This window comes from Macadamia integrifolia, chromosome 10 (assembly GCF_013358625.1).
Source record: "Macadamia integrifolia cultivar HAES 741 chromosome 10, SCU_Mint_v3, whole genome shotgun sequence".
Classification (NCBI taxonomy): Eukaryota; Viridiplantae; Streptophyta; class Magnoliopsida; order Proteales; family Proteaceae; genus Macadamia; species Macadamia integrifolia.
In genome coordinates, this window is record NC_056566.1 from 17,959,937 (window position 1) to 17,972,961 (window position 13,025).

Sequence of the window (13,025 nt, forward strand, 5' to 3'; positions counted from 1 at the left end):
ACCCGGGGGGGGGGGGGGGTGCAGATATCTTTCCAAAGCCCCTTAAAAACAAGAACTATTTGTGAACATGAAAACGTTAGACCGACAGAGTTCTTTTTCCTATCAAAATTTCTCCATACTAAATTATTTTCTAAAATCTGGAAATTCTAATTAATTTTTAAGGTTTCAATGGGCCAATAGCCCCTTTTTGTGATCAAAAGCCCATTAACGACTTAAAAAATATGAAAAATGGGCCTACTATTAAAGCCCACAACGGTCCACGGCTGCGCTATGGTCAAGCCTGCAAGTGGCTATGATAGACTGAGACCACTTGTTGGTTGGGTGGTGCGAAAGTAAAATTTTTGGTGTAGCAATGAAGTTCCTCTTAGGTTTTACAAACCCCAGCACTCGAACTAATAGGGAAGTGGGAGAAAGAGGTAGACGCAAGGAGAAGAGGGAGAGCCAATCAAATCACAAGAGGGAAACTGCTCTCACGTAAAGGTCAATCAGCTTACTCTTTCCCTCCCCTTATGCTTCCTATCTATTAGAATAGAACCCGTCTATAGTTTTCAACAAGAGGCCAGTGGTGGAATGTATTAGGTTCCTACCAAGGTTGACTAAGATACTAAAGATGATAATTCACTTAGGCCGTTTGATTTTGTTTCTACTGTTTTTGTGTCTAGAAACAATATAGAAATAGTAAAAATCGTTTTTGTGCTAAGAAACGACTTTTAGAATTATAAAAAGGTGTTTGATTTTTCTGTTTCCAGAAACATTTTCAACAGTGTAATTGGGTTCAAGACATGAGTGAATGTACGATGTTGTAGATACACAACTCACGAGTGAAGGCATGACGTTGAAGTTATAGGTATGTTTCGTTGAGATGAGTTTCAGAAAGATGAAGGCAATCCACAAACTATGAGCTTCGCATAACTAGGTTGGAATCATAGCATCTAGATAGCGAGAAGATTTAACAATGGGTTGTGGTTGGGGTTGCGGTAGATTGAGTGAAGTACCAAGTTTTTTACAATTTTTGTCTCTTCCACTTGTTTTTAGAAACAGAAAAACAAGTTTAACTTGTTTCTCCATTTCTGTTTTTAGACGTAGAAATAGACATAAATTTCTATTTTTGTTTCCAAAAACAAGTGAAAAAAATAGAAAAATCAAACGGTTTTTGGGGTGTTTTCCATTTCTGAACACAAAAAAATGGAAAAACAAGTTCTGCAAACAAAATCAAATGGGCCCTTAAAAATATGATATGCACATACTGCAGCCAGATTTGGGTTATCATGTCACTCCGGTAAGTGTTGGTTCTTTGATCCTAATTGGTTTCTTGGAACATTGAACCATTTTACCCTTGAAAGGAATGCTAGCGGGATACAAAGGTATTAGGAATACTAGCATCTATTGGCCATTAAATTAGATAGATCCGATCTATGCCATTGATTGAATACATTGTGTATCTAATCTATCTATGCTTCTCTTTTGCAACTCCTTTCCTTCCCTTCCCTTTCTTCTTCCTCTCCATCGTTGTCTCTTGCGCTTCCGAAAAAGATGAGCTGACAATTAGTTTAAAGAGGTTAGTTCAGAGAATATGATAATAAAATGGAATTTTACCCTTGGATTTCAAGAAACTAGGTCCTGAGTTCATCGGCAACCCCAATTGCATCCAACACACTCCATGTGGTTGTGTCCTCCCAAACCCATATCTTCGAATGCAACTCCGTAATGCAGATTGGGTTTTGCAAGTGAATAGTTTAAGAAGCATTTGGTTTCCTTCTTTAATCATTATCCTGTAATTTTCAAAGATAGGGAAGAGGGTTTTTCTTTTTAACAGAATTATGACACATGGTATTACATTACACACACAAAGTATCAAAACTAAACGACCATAAAAGATTGAGCTGAGACAATGATTTAAGAAGATTTACAGAGATTTGAGTTCTTTGGCCTACCTTGGTATCATTATGAATACCATCCCCTTTCGCTCCGAAATCAAACACATAAACAACTCCTCTGCTGCTGACTCAATTTCTAGTCTCACGAAACCAAGGGAGCTGAATTAGAGAATCAAACCCTTCAACATGAATGAGTTGTTCAGGAAGCGTTTGGCAGTGTTTCGAAACCCTGAAACCCTATGAATGCTGCTTTTCCGGCGTGGCTTGAATTTTCGGACTGAGGGTGAAGACATAATTAAGGGAGAGATAAAGTGTAGCAGCGGTGAATTGAAGGTTTAGACTTCTTCTCTCAATCCAACGGTTATATTTAGGATGAACAAATCCTACAACTAATATCCCGCTAGCATTCCTAATACCTTTGTATCCCGCTAGCATTCCTATACTGCTCCTATAAAACTATTTACCCGTAAGTGCATCTTAGGTTTGACATAATAAATAAACCTCGAAGAGAAAGAATTAAATACATTTTAGGCCCTTCATTTAACAATATTGTATAACGAATCTATAGTCATGTAATGAAATACTATCACTATCCTATCCATCGAAAATAACATAGTCAAAGAAGCTTATAAAATTGGTTAGGGTGAATTGGAGATTGTGTGGATAGGCGCACGGTCTCAGGTTCGACTCCCTATCTGTGGATCTGCGATTTAAGTGGAGACTGTGGCGATGGGTTACTATGCTAGTCTTCCTGAGGATTAGTCGAGGTGCGTGTGAGCTGGTCCAGACACCTTGGATAAAAAAAAAAAAAAAAAAAAAAAAAAAAAAAAACCATTCATTGGACATAATACTTCTATAAAATTCTTTTAAACTTTATATTGGTAGATAATAAATATTTTATAGAACTATCAACAAATTTGAAATTCATCCAATCATAATCAAATATCTCTATCAAGATACTTACCTTTTTGGGGAAGTAGAATTTTTTTTTTTTGAAATTCTCTGTCATTCGTAGACAAACATTGTGAATTGAATGCGCAGATATATAGCGAGAAGAACTATCCCCAATTCACCCTAACAAAATGGTAAGGAATTATCAGGTCTAGCTATCAAAATGAACTATCACACAAAATATTTTTTTCTTAAACATCAGACAATAATAGATACAAAATTCTCAAAGTGATCCAATTTGATACACGCACAAATGTGACAATTACTTGAATATCATATTGAGTTATGTCCATAGTTGTGAGTAATTTAAAATCAAACATTAGGACAAACAATCTTTATTCTTGTAACACATTAGAACAAACAATCACCCAAAATAAAAAATTGCTAATTAATAATTAAATAAACTCTTCAAATTTTGTTTGATGGAAAAATATATCCAGCGCTCCTTGCAATCCCATTGCATTTTTTGACCCCTCTTGAAAATGGCTCTAATGCTCATGGCAATAACATTTTTCATTCGACCAATTTGAGTATTATCACATGGATACATGATCTAGGAAGGTTCTCTCCCCTTAACTAACCACCCCGCCCCATCTCTCATCATCCATGGTGTACGGACCCCACACCCGTAAAGGCAGATATTGCTTGAATATGAGAAACTATGTACTTCACTACACAGCGAATAAAATTTCCTCCGCTCGGTTTTGTGTACTGACCAGTAGCGTCCGTTAGCAGATCTCAGATGCCAACGGTAGTCATCGTAATATAACGCCGGAGAAGATGATCGTTTGCGTCGCCGTCGTCGGCCACCAGGTGCGCATCTCTACCCACCCCTTCTTTGTCTTCTTTACTTTCATTTCCGATCGTCGTAGTGTCGAACCTCGAAATCTGACGTTTCCACGCTTAATCCGATGGGCAGAACAACCCACTGTATCTGCAGAGCTTCACGGAGGCAGATGACGCTCTTAAGCTTCATCATATCGTGCACTGCTCCTTGGACGTGATCGATGAGAGAGGTATCACATGTTCTATTCTTCTCTTTAAATTTCGATTTCCAGTTAAAATTTTTCTTCCTTCGCCGCTTTGTGAAAGAATTATTGTGGTAACCTTCATGTCTGAGTTGCGCTCTAAATGTTTGAAGGTTTAATCGTGTGAGGGAGATAAAGGATTTAAATATTAATAACTTAGTTTGCAATCTTCCATTGTTATGTGGCGCCTAGGTTTTCCTTTCAATTTCAATTCAATTCCGTCTTCAGTTGTTAGGGTTAGAGGTTGGTGCTCTAAAAGAGAGGATTTGGAAGTGAAATTTTGTGCTATGCTCTCAGGAATCAAGGCCTCTTATTTCTGCGAGGATAATTTTTGTTTAGAGTTCTTAGTACAGCCGAGAAATTAGTACGGATTCGGTCACTATCTACATTATAAAGGGGTAAAGTTACAGCCAGTATCATCTTCAAGGAGGTAGATACTCGCTACATGTTCACATATAATTAACTTATTACTTTGAAATTCTTTTCGTTAAAGAAAATGGGAGAATGGTTACCTTCCTAGAAAAATTCAAATTGTTCACTATTGTGATATTGTACTGAAATCTCGCTGGCGAAGGGAGAGGCACAATAATTTGATCATAAGAACAATTGAGTGAAATCGTTCGCTTTTTTCAAGTTGTTTGGCTGCTGTACTGTTTTAGAGTCTGCCAAAATCCTGGGAGTTATTATTTTTCTAAATGTAGATGTGAAGCCCGACTGACAGTGAGTATGAAGATGTCTTCACATACAGAACTTAATCTACATTAAGATTTTCGAAATCCCAAGCCAAGATCTTAACAATGTACATTTCAAACCCTACTAAATAAGTAGTGCACCTTAACATCTTTCTGCTAACTTTTACTTTTGACCATTGAAATTCTATCTCACCATAGAATTTTCCTAAATTTCAATTCTTCAGCATTCCGTCATCCATTAAATCAAACTTTCCCCAAAAAAATTATACTTATGTCTAATCTTCTTTAAAAACCCCCCCCCCCCAAAAAAAAAAACCCCCCAATTTTTCTACTGCATTTGTTGGTCCAGCATTTAACTTTCCAGTTCGTCCAACTGACAGCATTTACCTCAATTGTGATCCGTGAGCTGAACCCTGGTTATCTTACTGATGTAGGACTAGGTTTGACAAGCCAAACTAGACCCAAACAACAGGATCTTGTAAACCAAAGAACAACCAAGAACCCAATATACCAGCAATAATAAATCAGCAAAAAACAATAATAAATCAGCAGTCCATCGATCTCAGTGTTTCAGAATTTCTGTAGCTGAATAGAGACCAGGAAAAACAGAGGCTTAGTAGTCCAATAACAGAGGCTGAACCATGAACAACAGCTACCAATTTTAATACATCAACAGCTGGAACAATCGAACTAGAATTCTAGACAGAAGTGAGTTAGAACAGAGATCGACCAGATTTGAAAATTTAATATATCAGGGACAATCCCTGGGGGTCAGACTTACTCTAAAAAATTGGATCGAGTCTTCCAATTACAACATAGGTAACACTCGACCAGAAACTCAAAAGCCATCGGGTGGGCCAGATACTCCAATAGGACTAGGTTGACAGAATAGGAAACAGAGAGTTTAACCCAGAAATTTCTGCAGAAAATTTAGATTACTTACTTGAGATGGCTGAAGAAGAATAGTAACAATAAGAAGAAGAAAAAAGAACACTTGAAAAGAACCTCTTGGGCTTCACACCGCAAAGAGTCAATTGGATCAAACACCAATTCCATCAGCCTTGATCAAACACAAGACAACTCTTCATGAAGAAGACAATAGCAACAACCATTATTTTTATCAAATCATTCTAGGCTTTTAGGAGCCTCCTCTTCTTTATTTATAATGTTAATGGGGGAGGGAATTACAAAATAGAAGGTTCCTCAAAAAGGAAACTAAATATTCTCCTAATACAATAGTTACTAAAAACTGAAATTAGAAACTAGTTGAAAAATGAAACTAACTACTAATGACTTGACTCAATTAATAACTTGACTCCTAAGGAAACAAATATAACTCAAATCAAGCCCAATTAAAAAGGAAACTAATGAAAATGGAAACTAACTAGTAATCCCGTATTCAATCTTAGACCCTCCCTTTTAGACCCATAAAAGTGGCCTATTACACTCAAAACACATGGGATCAAAGGTCCAACATGTATGGAACCCAACCCTAAGCTTATTCCTAATAAAACAAGCCTATTTAGGAAACTAAACTGCATCACTTACATAACATTTTCACAATCCCCTGACTTCCCCTTCTTTTCTCTTTCCATTTTTTAACGAATATGGAAAGAGAAAGTGTTACATGTTATACTTTGCCTAGTTTGATAATTTTGTGGTGGTATGATTTGATCAAAATGATTTTTGAGCAGAGGCTATTTAGATACATACATACACTCTGTTTAGTCTTTTACATATACTCTTTTTCCTTTTTTTTGGGGGATGAAGCAAAGAGAAAGTCCGACCCCGTTACACTTTTGATCTGATACTTTTGTGCTGGAATGTATGCTACCTAAGTGATTTGTGAGCAGAGGCTATTGTCACTAATAATATTTATTATTTGTCCTATGTTTCAGTGAATAATCCCAAAAAAACCGGGCCTACATTGAATGAGACATTTCTTGGTCTTCTTTATCCAACTGAGAATTACAAAGTGTAAGTTCATCAGTTTAGTTTTCCTTTGACCATTTCAGTGTGGCCAGTTTAGATATGGATACCAACTATTTCTGCTGTAAGAATTTATGGTTCTCAGGCTTGGTATGGACTTTCTTAGGTGCTCTCATCTTATTACCGCGTATGTTATGCAGATATGGATATTTGACTAACACAAAGGTGAAATTTATTTTGGTCACGAGTGATCTAGATGTCAAAGATGCAGATATTAGAAACGTAAGTCAGCTAATTGATGCTTCAATTTTTTTTCCAGTAGAGAATTATACCTTTACATTATGTTATGATGCTTTAATATTTTGTAGCTCTTGTGCAATTTGAACTTGGAAATAGCTACTGCCTAGAGCTTTCTTTTCATAGATTGTTCCCTCACTACTTGGAGGTGTTTCCAGTAAATTATTGTCCATTCATTTTCTGAAAGGAGGAAAACAAAGAAAACCTAGGGGAAAAAATTGCCTGCATGGAAGCTTAGCATATCTGGTTGGCCCATGTGATTCTGCCACATGGCAGATGATGTGGTAATTTTCTCCTTTTGATAGAAAGGGTAACATTTGGATTGGCCATAAGTCAATTTCCAGACTCAAATCCACTTTAATACTCTCCCATGTATGTCCATGTATAGGCATAAGGCATGCACCCTCCTGTAGTCCTTACATAGACCTGGGTTGTCAAAGCCTTGTTCTGCCACTTGGTCAACTCCAATTGGTTGAACTTGACATGTGGGCAGGAGGTCTCGGGGTCTATCCGTTCACAAAAAATTGGGTCCCATTTGACTTGACACGTGGCACATTTTTTGGCTGACCAAATAGGACCAAATAAGCTTCCAACCAGATATATTTCACCCCAGAAAAAGATGACCATAATGTTATATGTTGGATTATCTTTTTTGTATGAGCTGATCGTAATTTTACTTTTCAAACATGATTATTTCCTTTTGTCTTCTTGCTTTTGGTGGTGAAAGTTCTAGAGAATCTTCTCAGGGATCTCATTCATTCTATATGGTTCTTAGTAGGTTGCTTTGACAGCCCCCTATAGAATACCTTTTCCTCGTACATTAGAACTGCACTGGGAACTTTTTTCCTTGCATATGCATTCAGTGGGTGACCCATTCCCGAAGTAGGCAAAAGAAATTCTAATAGTAGGCAACTAGGGTTAGCTTTGAATTGTTACAAGATCAGATTTCTGCCCCTACTTTCCCACTTTTTTCATTTAAACAATTTCTAAGGCTTTTAAATATGATCCAGTGCTGAAGTTAATGGATTTTTTTTTTTCTGGTACATATATCAGTTACATGGTAATTTATTTCTTTTTCTGGTCCATATATTAGTAATGTGGTAATCTGTCAAAATAAAAGTCGCTGTTCAGTTGTCTTGATATGCTTGATACATCATATTGAGTATTTGGCATTTTGGTGGATGGTGGTTGGAGTGATGAGAAAGGGCAGAGTGTTGATGACTTTATGTTCATGTGAATCACCATGACTCTGGCCACCTATTTTTACATCTTTTTCTCATGGGTCCGATCACTTTTTGATAGAGAGATTTTAAGTGCCAGTTTACACAGGCTTACCTAGGTCATTATAGTTTGATATCCAGCCCTATAAGATGTATGGAAAATTTCTAGTTTTAAGCTAGATACATTTCATTTTCGAAACATCTAGTTGGTGGATCCAAGTGTATGGTGAACCACACACGGCTGAGATTTTCGTGGCTGTGAGCAAGTGATAAAAGTGTAACTGTTGCTTCTCTTGATGCCTATATGCTAGTTCAAATGGTTATTTATCACATGGTGTTCAACATATTATTTACCAGATAGAAAAGTGGTGCCTTAGAATCTTCCACCTTTGCCAAAAGTGGTTTTACTTTTGTTGAACGCCATAAAAGACTTACCAATACACATGTGATTTGTTCATTAGTTATCTCTGAAGAGTATGTTAGCAATTAAGCATTTGCAAGCAATGCCCCTATACAATATGATATTGATAAGTCCTTCCCTGCACATGTGCTCTTTCACTAGTGTTGCTTTTAGTGTCTGCTGCTTGTAATGAAGATTTGATAATACATGAGGGTCAATTGCTTATCATTGTACCTTACTAATTCTGCTTCATGATCCCTTAACTTTTGTCTCTACTCTGGTGAACTCTGTAGTTTTTTAGGAGGTTCCACTCGGCATATGTGGATGCAGTTTCAAATCCATTTCATGTTCCAGGGAAGAAAATAACCTCTAGAACATTTGCTGAGAGAGTCAGTAACATTGTCAAGACTTTTGGATTGAGTACGTCTGCTTAAGGATTTCTTTGGGTGTGTAAGGTTTTCCTTTCTTTTTCTTTCTCTAATTTGTGGGGCAGTCAAGATCAGACAATATAAAAAACTAGTGATTCTTCTTTTTTCCTTGTGTTAATTTTCCGTCTCTTTATCGATCATTAGAAAGTCAAGCTGAAGTGAGGTGTAATTACTTTCTTACATTGTATTTTTGTATTTTAATTTTTAAAGAGATTGTACTACCATTCCTTTTCCATTTGCTGTATGGATTCAAAATTACTTGCTGAGTTGTGTTATATCGTCTTGCCGTGTTCACTGCTTGGTTGTTTTAATACCATTTACAATTTCAAAGTTTGGCCTTTAATCAGATTCCTGTGACGTTTGGTGTGGCCATCTCATTTGCTCTTTGGACTGAATATACGGTGATATAACCAAAGGCTGAAAACATCTCTACAACTGCACCAAAATTTGCCACTTGGAAGGTCTAGATACCCTTAAACCCGCAGCCGTAGAGAATCTGGCCCCAACTTCTATCATTAATTTTCAAAGATTACAACTTAGCTGGGAAGATTTACCCAGGCTCAGAATCTTCGATTCTCAACCCATTGAAATGCATGTAAAGCACGACAATTGGCTGCCTTTGAACTTCAGATGTTAGTTCCAGAGGAACTCTATTCACTTCTTTAATAATCAAAGCCCTTTCTGTGTCAAGCACAGCTAATCGGTAAATCAAAGAAGCTTATAGCTTCTCAGGTTTTAACTGATGGTTGCTCCTACGTTTGAAGCTACCTCTCTGCTGTCATATAGTTGCATTGATGCTGTTCCTTTCTTCTGGAGTTAGGTACCCGTCAGACTTTATTCAGGTTGACATGAACAGAAAAAGAATTGGATGCAAAGATGGCTTGGTGTTAGAAACTTGGGCCTTGCATTATAACACTTCTGTTCTGTGCTTTTTCCTTTCTTCCTGAGAACCAAATAAATAAATAAATAAATATGTTTGTTAATGTTGGTTCATTTTATTTTTTTCCTGGGAATGAACCGGTTTTTGACAAACACTAATCATTGAAAATGAAGAAGAACAAAGAAGTGTGAAATAGGAGGGGGGGGGAAGACTACCACCACCATAATTTTCCACTCCTTGAAATAGCAGAGGTCCTGAGTTCAATTATTTTCCACTCCTTGAAGGTTTCATCATTCATGGTCTTCATGGGCCTCATTCTTTCTTAGTTCAAGTGGGTTGTAGCCTTGTAGGGTCTTACATGGACATGGGTTTTCCCAAACATGCTGATCCTTAGTTAATTTGTGTGCAGATTTAGGAATATAGGAGAAGATCGCATGGTCATAAAAGGAGCTTATCTTCCATGTTTCTTGGTCAAAACATGTATCAGAAAGGGCTTCAAACCCAAAAATGAGTTTTTTTTTCTTCTGAAATTTAAGGCTGCAAAAGAATGAGAACCTATCTTATTAGTTGACTGATTTGAGTAAAAAAACAAAAAGCTTGAAACCGTCCTCCATTCAAACTGGAAACTCTTTGGCCAAGATTTAAAATCTGTTTGCTTACATAAATAGGACCAACCATGATGCCAAGCATGATTCGAATAAAATCAAGCAAGAACCAGAGTTTCTTTTCCTACTAGTACTTTGCACATTGCCCTGTTTGGCACTAAATTCGGAACTCTTGGATTGCAGTCGTGCAATGAACACACAGAGCGATCAAGGGAAACTTTGTCCTAAAAGTAAAAAAATAGGAAAACTAAAGGCTGCCTTCGTTTTACTCAACTGCAATACAAAAAGTTGAAAAATAACATTCATTTCAAAATGTAGGATGTTGTTTTCCCAAAATAGTGATGGTATCTTGATCATTGGTACTTCAAGCATGGAGGACTCCACCTTCATTATATAGTTGGATTCTTTCTCATATTAAAATATTCTTATTGATCATGTATAACCACAAATATGTCAAATGAAAAAATATATATAATTTAAGATGCCAGGACAAACTAAAGATGCTGCAATTATATTGAGATAACATAAGGTGAAATGGAGTCAATCAAGAACCTTATAACCATTCTCCAATTCTGGGGTTTCAACCTAGGAACCCAAAAAAAAAAAAAAAAGAATCCAAAAGGGTTTCATTGATGGGTTGTTTCAACCCAGACTAGACTAGGAAGCAAATACACCAAAGCTAGCTAAAGAGGAAATTGCAAAAAAAATCAAATCAAATCAAATCAAAAAAACAAGACTAAGAAGCAACTAAACCGAAGCTAAAAGGAAATTGCCTTCTTTCCCACATAACGAGCAGGCCTTGCCAAAATTGAACCTCAAGGCTATAGTTGAACTTAGAATTGTACAGTGCTAGAGAAGGTTTGACCAAAAGTCCAATTTGATGGGGCTATGTCAGGGAAGATACGGGTCTCTCCATCATCAGTGGTGACCTTAAATGAGAGAGACTGACCATTAAGATAGGCGTTAGATTGCCAATTAGCCCCCCAATTCATGGACATTGGCATCCAATCAGTTTTTGAACCTTTGATCCATGCAGCCTTGATTGCTCCACTCCCTCCCACATTGTGTATCAAAACAAGTTCAAAGTAGTTAACTCCACCTATTTTGAACCTTACTCCACCATGTTTCTTGCATGGAACCCTACACCAAAAACCCACTTAGCACTGTAAGTATAGATCATATATGAAAGGTGTAACACCTAAAAAGAGAGGCATAGAAGAAACCCAGTAACAACCTTTGGAAGAGAACAGGTACAATCCCTCCTTTGTAGATGCCAATCTTCTCCCAAGCAGGCTGAGACATGTCGAAATGCTGCAAAGGAGTATTGCACCAGCCACCATTGTCGTTCGGGAGAGCATTATTTGCTGGGCATAAATTTGTAGCAGTGACTGTTATGGATTTCCCCTTCAAGCACCACCTGGAGTCTGATTCATAGTCACATCTGATCCTGTAGCATTGCCCACAAGAGGCACCGTTGTTGAACAAGGCAACACTTAAAGCTGTAGTGCTGGTTCCATAACCAGTTGAGTACAAGTCACCATAACCACAAGCACCACCTGTTATCAGACAACAAAGAGATTCAATGCGTGCCACAGAGAGAAACCCACATCAGATATGATGCGAGTAGCCTTATGTGGAGACCTATAGGTATTTTGGGCATCCTCTCTTTAATGGTTAACTTTTAAGGGCGAGTTCTATCCAAGTAGCAATAAGTCTCACATAGCCCTGATGTGAGTAGTCTTACGTGGAGACTTGAGTACTTAGGCACCCTCTCTTTAATGGCACTTATAAGTAGCACCTGTTCTCGATGATGAATTCTAACAAAGTCTCAACAAGTGATATCAGAGTCAAAGTTGAGGTAGCACCCGCTTTCTGGGATGAATTCTAACCAAGTCTCAACAAGTGATATTAGAGTCAAGGTTGAGGTTCTGGCAGAACCAGGGTGAGACAACCTGGTGTGCTTGTTCTAACAGCTAGCTTTTGAGAATGAGTTTTATACCCAAATCCATTACAAAACCATATTACGGTGCAAATTGGAAATATGAAAAGCCAATAGATGCATAGTTATATACCCATTGTTCCGGAGGCGTCGCTGCCGCCGTAGAAGGTGGCATGGCCTTTACTCCATCCAGAAGGCTCAAAGGCCTTGACTTGATTGTGTTGATGAAAGAACCCAAGCGCCATGAACATTACAAGAATGATGATCCTTGCCATTGTTCTCTAATTTAGAAGACAATTGCAAGGAAGAAAGAGAAGACTAGTACTGAAGAAACTAGGATGGGGTTTGAGACTTTATTTGCAGTTAAGTACTCATCTGAAGTATAAGTAGAAGGAGGAGGAAAAGACAGTAGTGAAGAGTGTAGGGGATTGATTAGGGTTTGAGACTCCATATCTATTTGCAGTTTTAACAGCTTTAGATGAACGGGTCATGAGCATGAAGTAGTTTCACAATAAAATAGGTAACGGTTCCTCTAATACTAGTAGAGTTGTAGACCTTTCTTCTTCCAGTGATCCACGTCTTTAGGGTGAGCCCGTTTAAATACGAGGAAGGCAGTAAGGTTTAGTTATGAAACCCTCAACCAAAGATGGATATTTCTACGAACGTGATAGGCAGCATGGCCCTGCTCTTAGAGACAAGTGAAGGCAAAAAGACATCGTGCCGATGCATTGGTGTAGGATTCACACTGCCTTTTAAGGAATTTTCTTTCTTTGCATGTA

General features: G+C 37.6%; 2 protein-coding genes and 1 long non-coding RNA gene across 3 annotated transcripts; 1 reads left to right on the forward strand and 2 right to left on the reverse strand.

Annotated features, from left to right (window-relative positions):
• Positions 1–3,463: 3,463 nt before the first annotated feature.
• Positions 3,464–9,097, forward strand: LOC122090828 (trafficking protein particle complex subunit 2-like protein). The gene is made up of 5 exons (XM_042660547.1): positions 3,464–3,641; positions 3,748–3,844; positions 6,447–6,525; positions 6,678–6,759; positions 8,688–9,097. Exons 1-5 carry the CDS (start codon positions 3,609–3,611, stop codon positions 8,826–8,828), a joined length of 432 nt encoding a protein of 143 aa, XP_042516481.1. The 5' UTR covers positions 3,464–3,608; the 3' UTR covers positions 8,829–9,097.
• Positions 5,027–5,639, reverse strand: LOC122090829. The gene is made up of 2 exons (XR_006143744.1): positions 5,492–5,639; positions 5,027–5,133 (listed from the first exon to the last, which is right to left on the reverse strand). It is a non-coding gene; the product is annotated as an uncharacterized LOC122090829 (long non-coding RNA).
• A 1,809-nt stretch (positions 9,098–10,906) lies between the features above and the next one.
• On the reverse strand, positions 10,907–12,687 carry LOC122092022 (expansin-A11-like). Its single transcript, XM_042662308.1, has 3 exons — positions 12,380–12,687; positions 11,542–11,863; positions 10,907–11,447 (listed from the first exon to the last, which is right to left on the reverse strand). The coding sequence occupies exons 1-3, from the start codon at positions 12,519–12,521 to the stop codon at positions 11,141–11,143; spliced, it is 771 nt and encodes a 256-aa protein (XP_042518242.1). The 5' UTR covers positions 12,522–12,687; the 3' UTR covers positions 10,907–11,140.
• Positions 12,688–13,025: the final 338 nt, after the last annotated feature.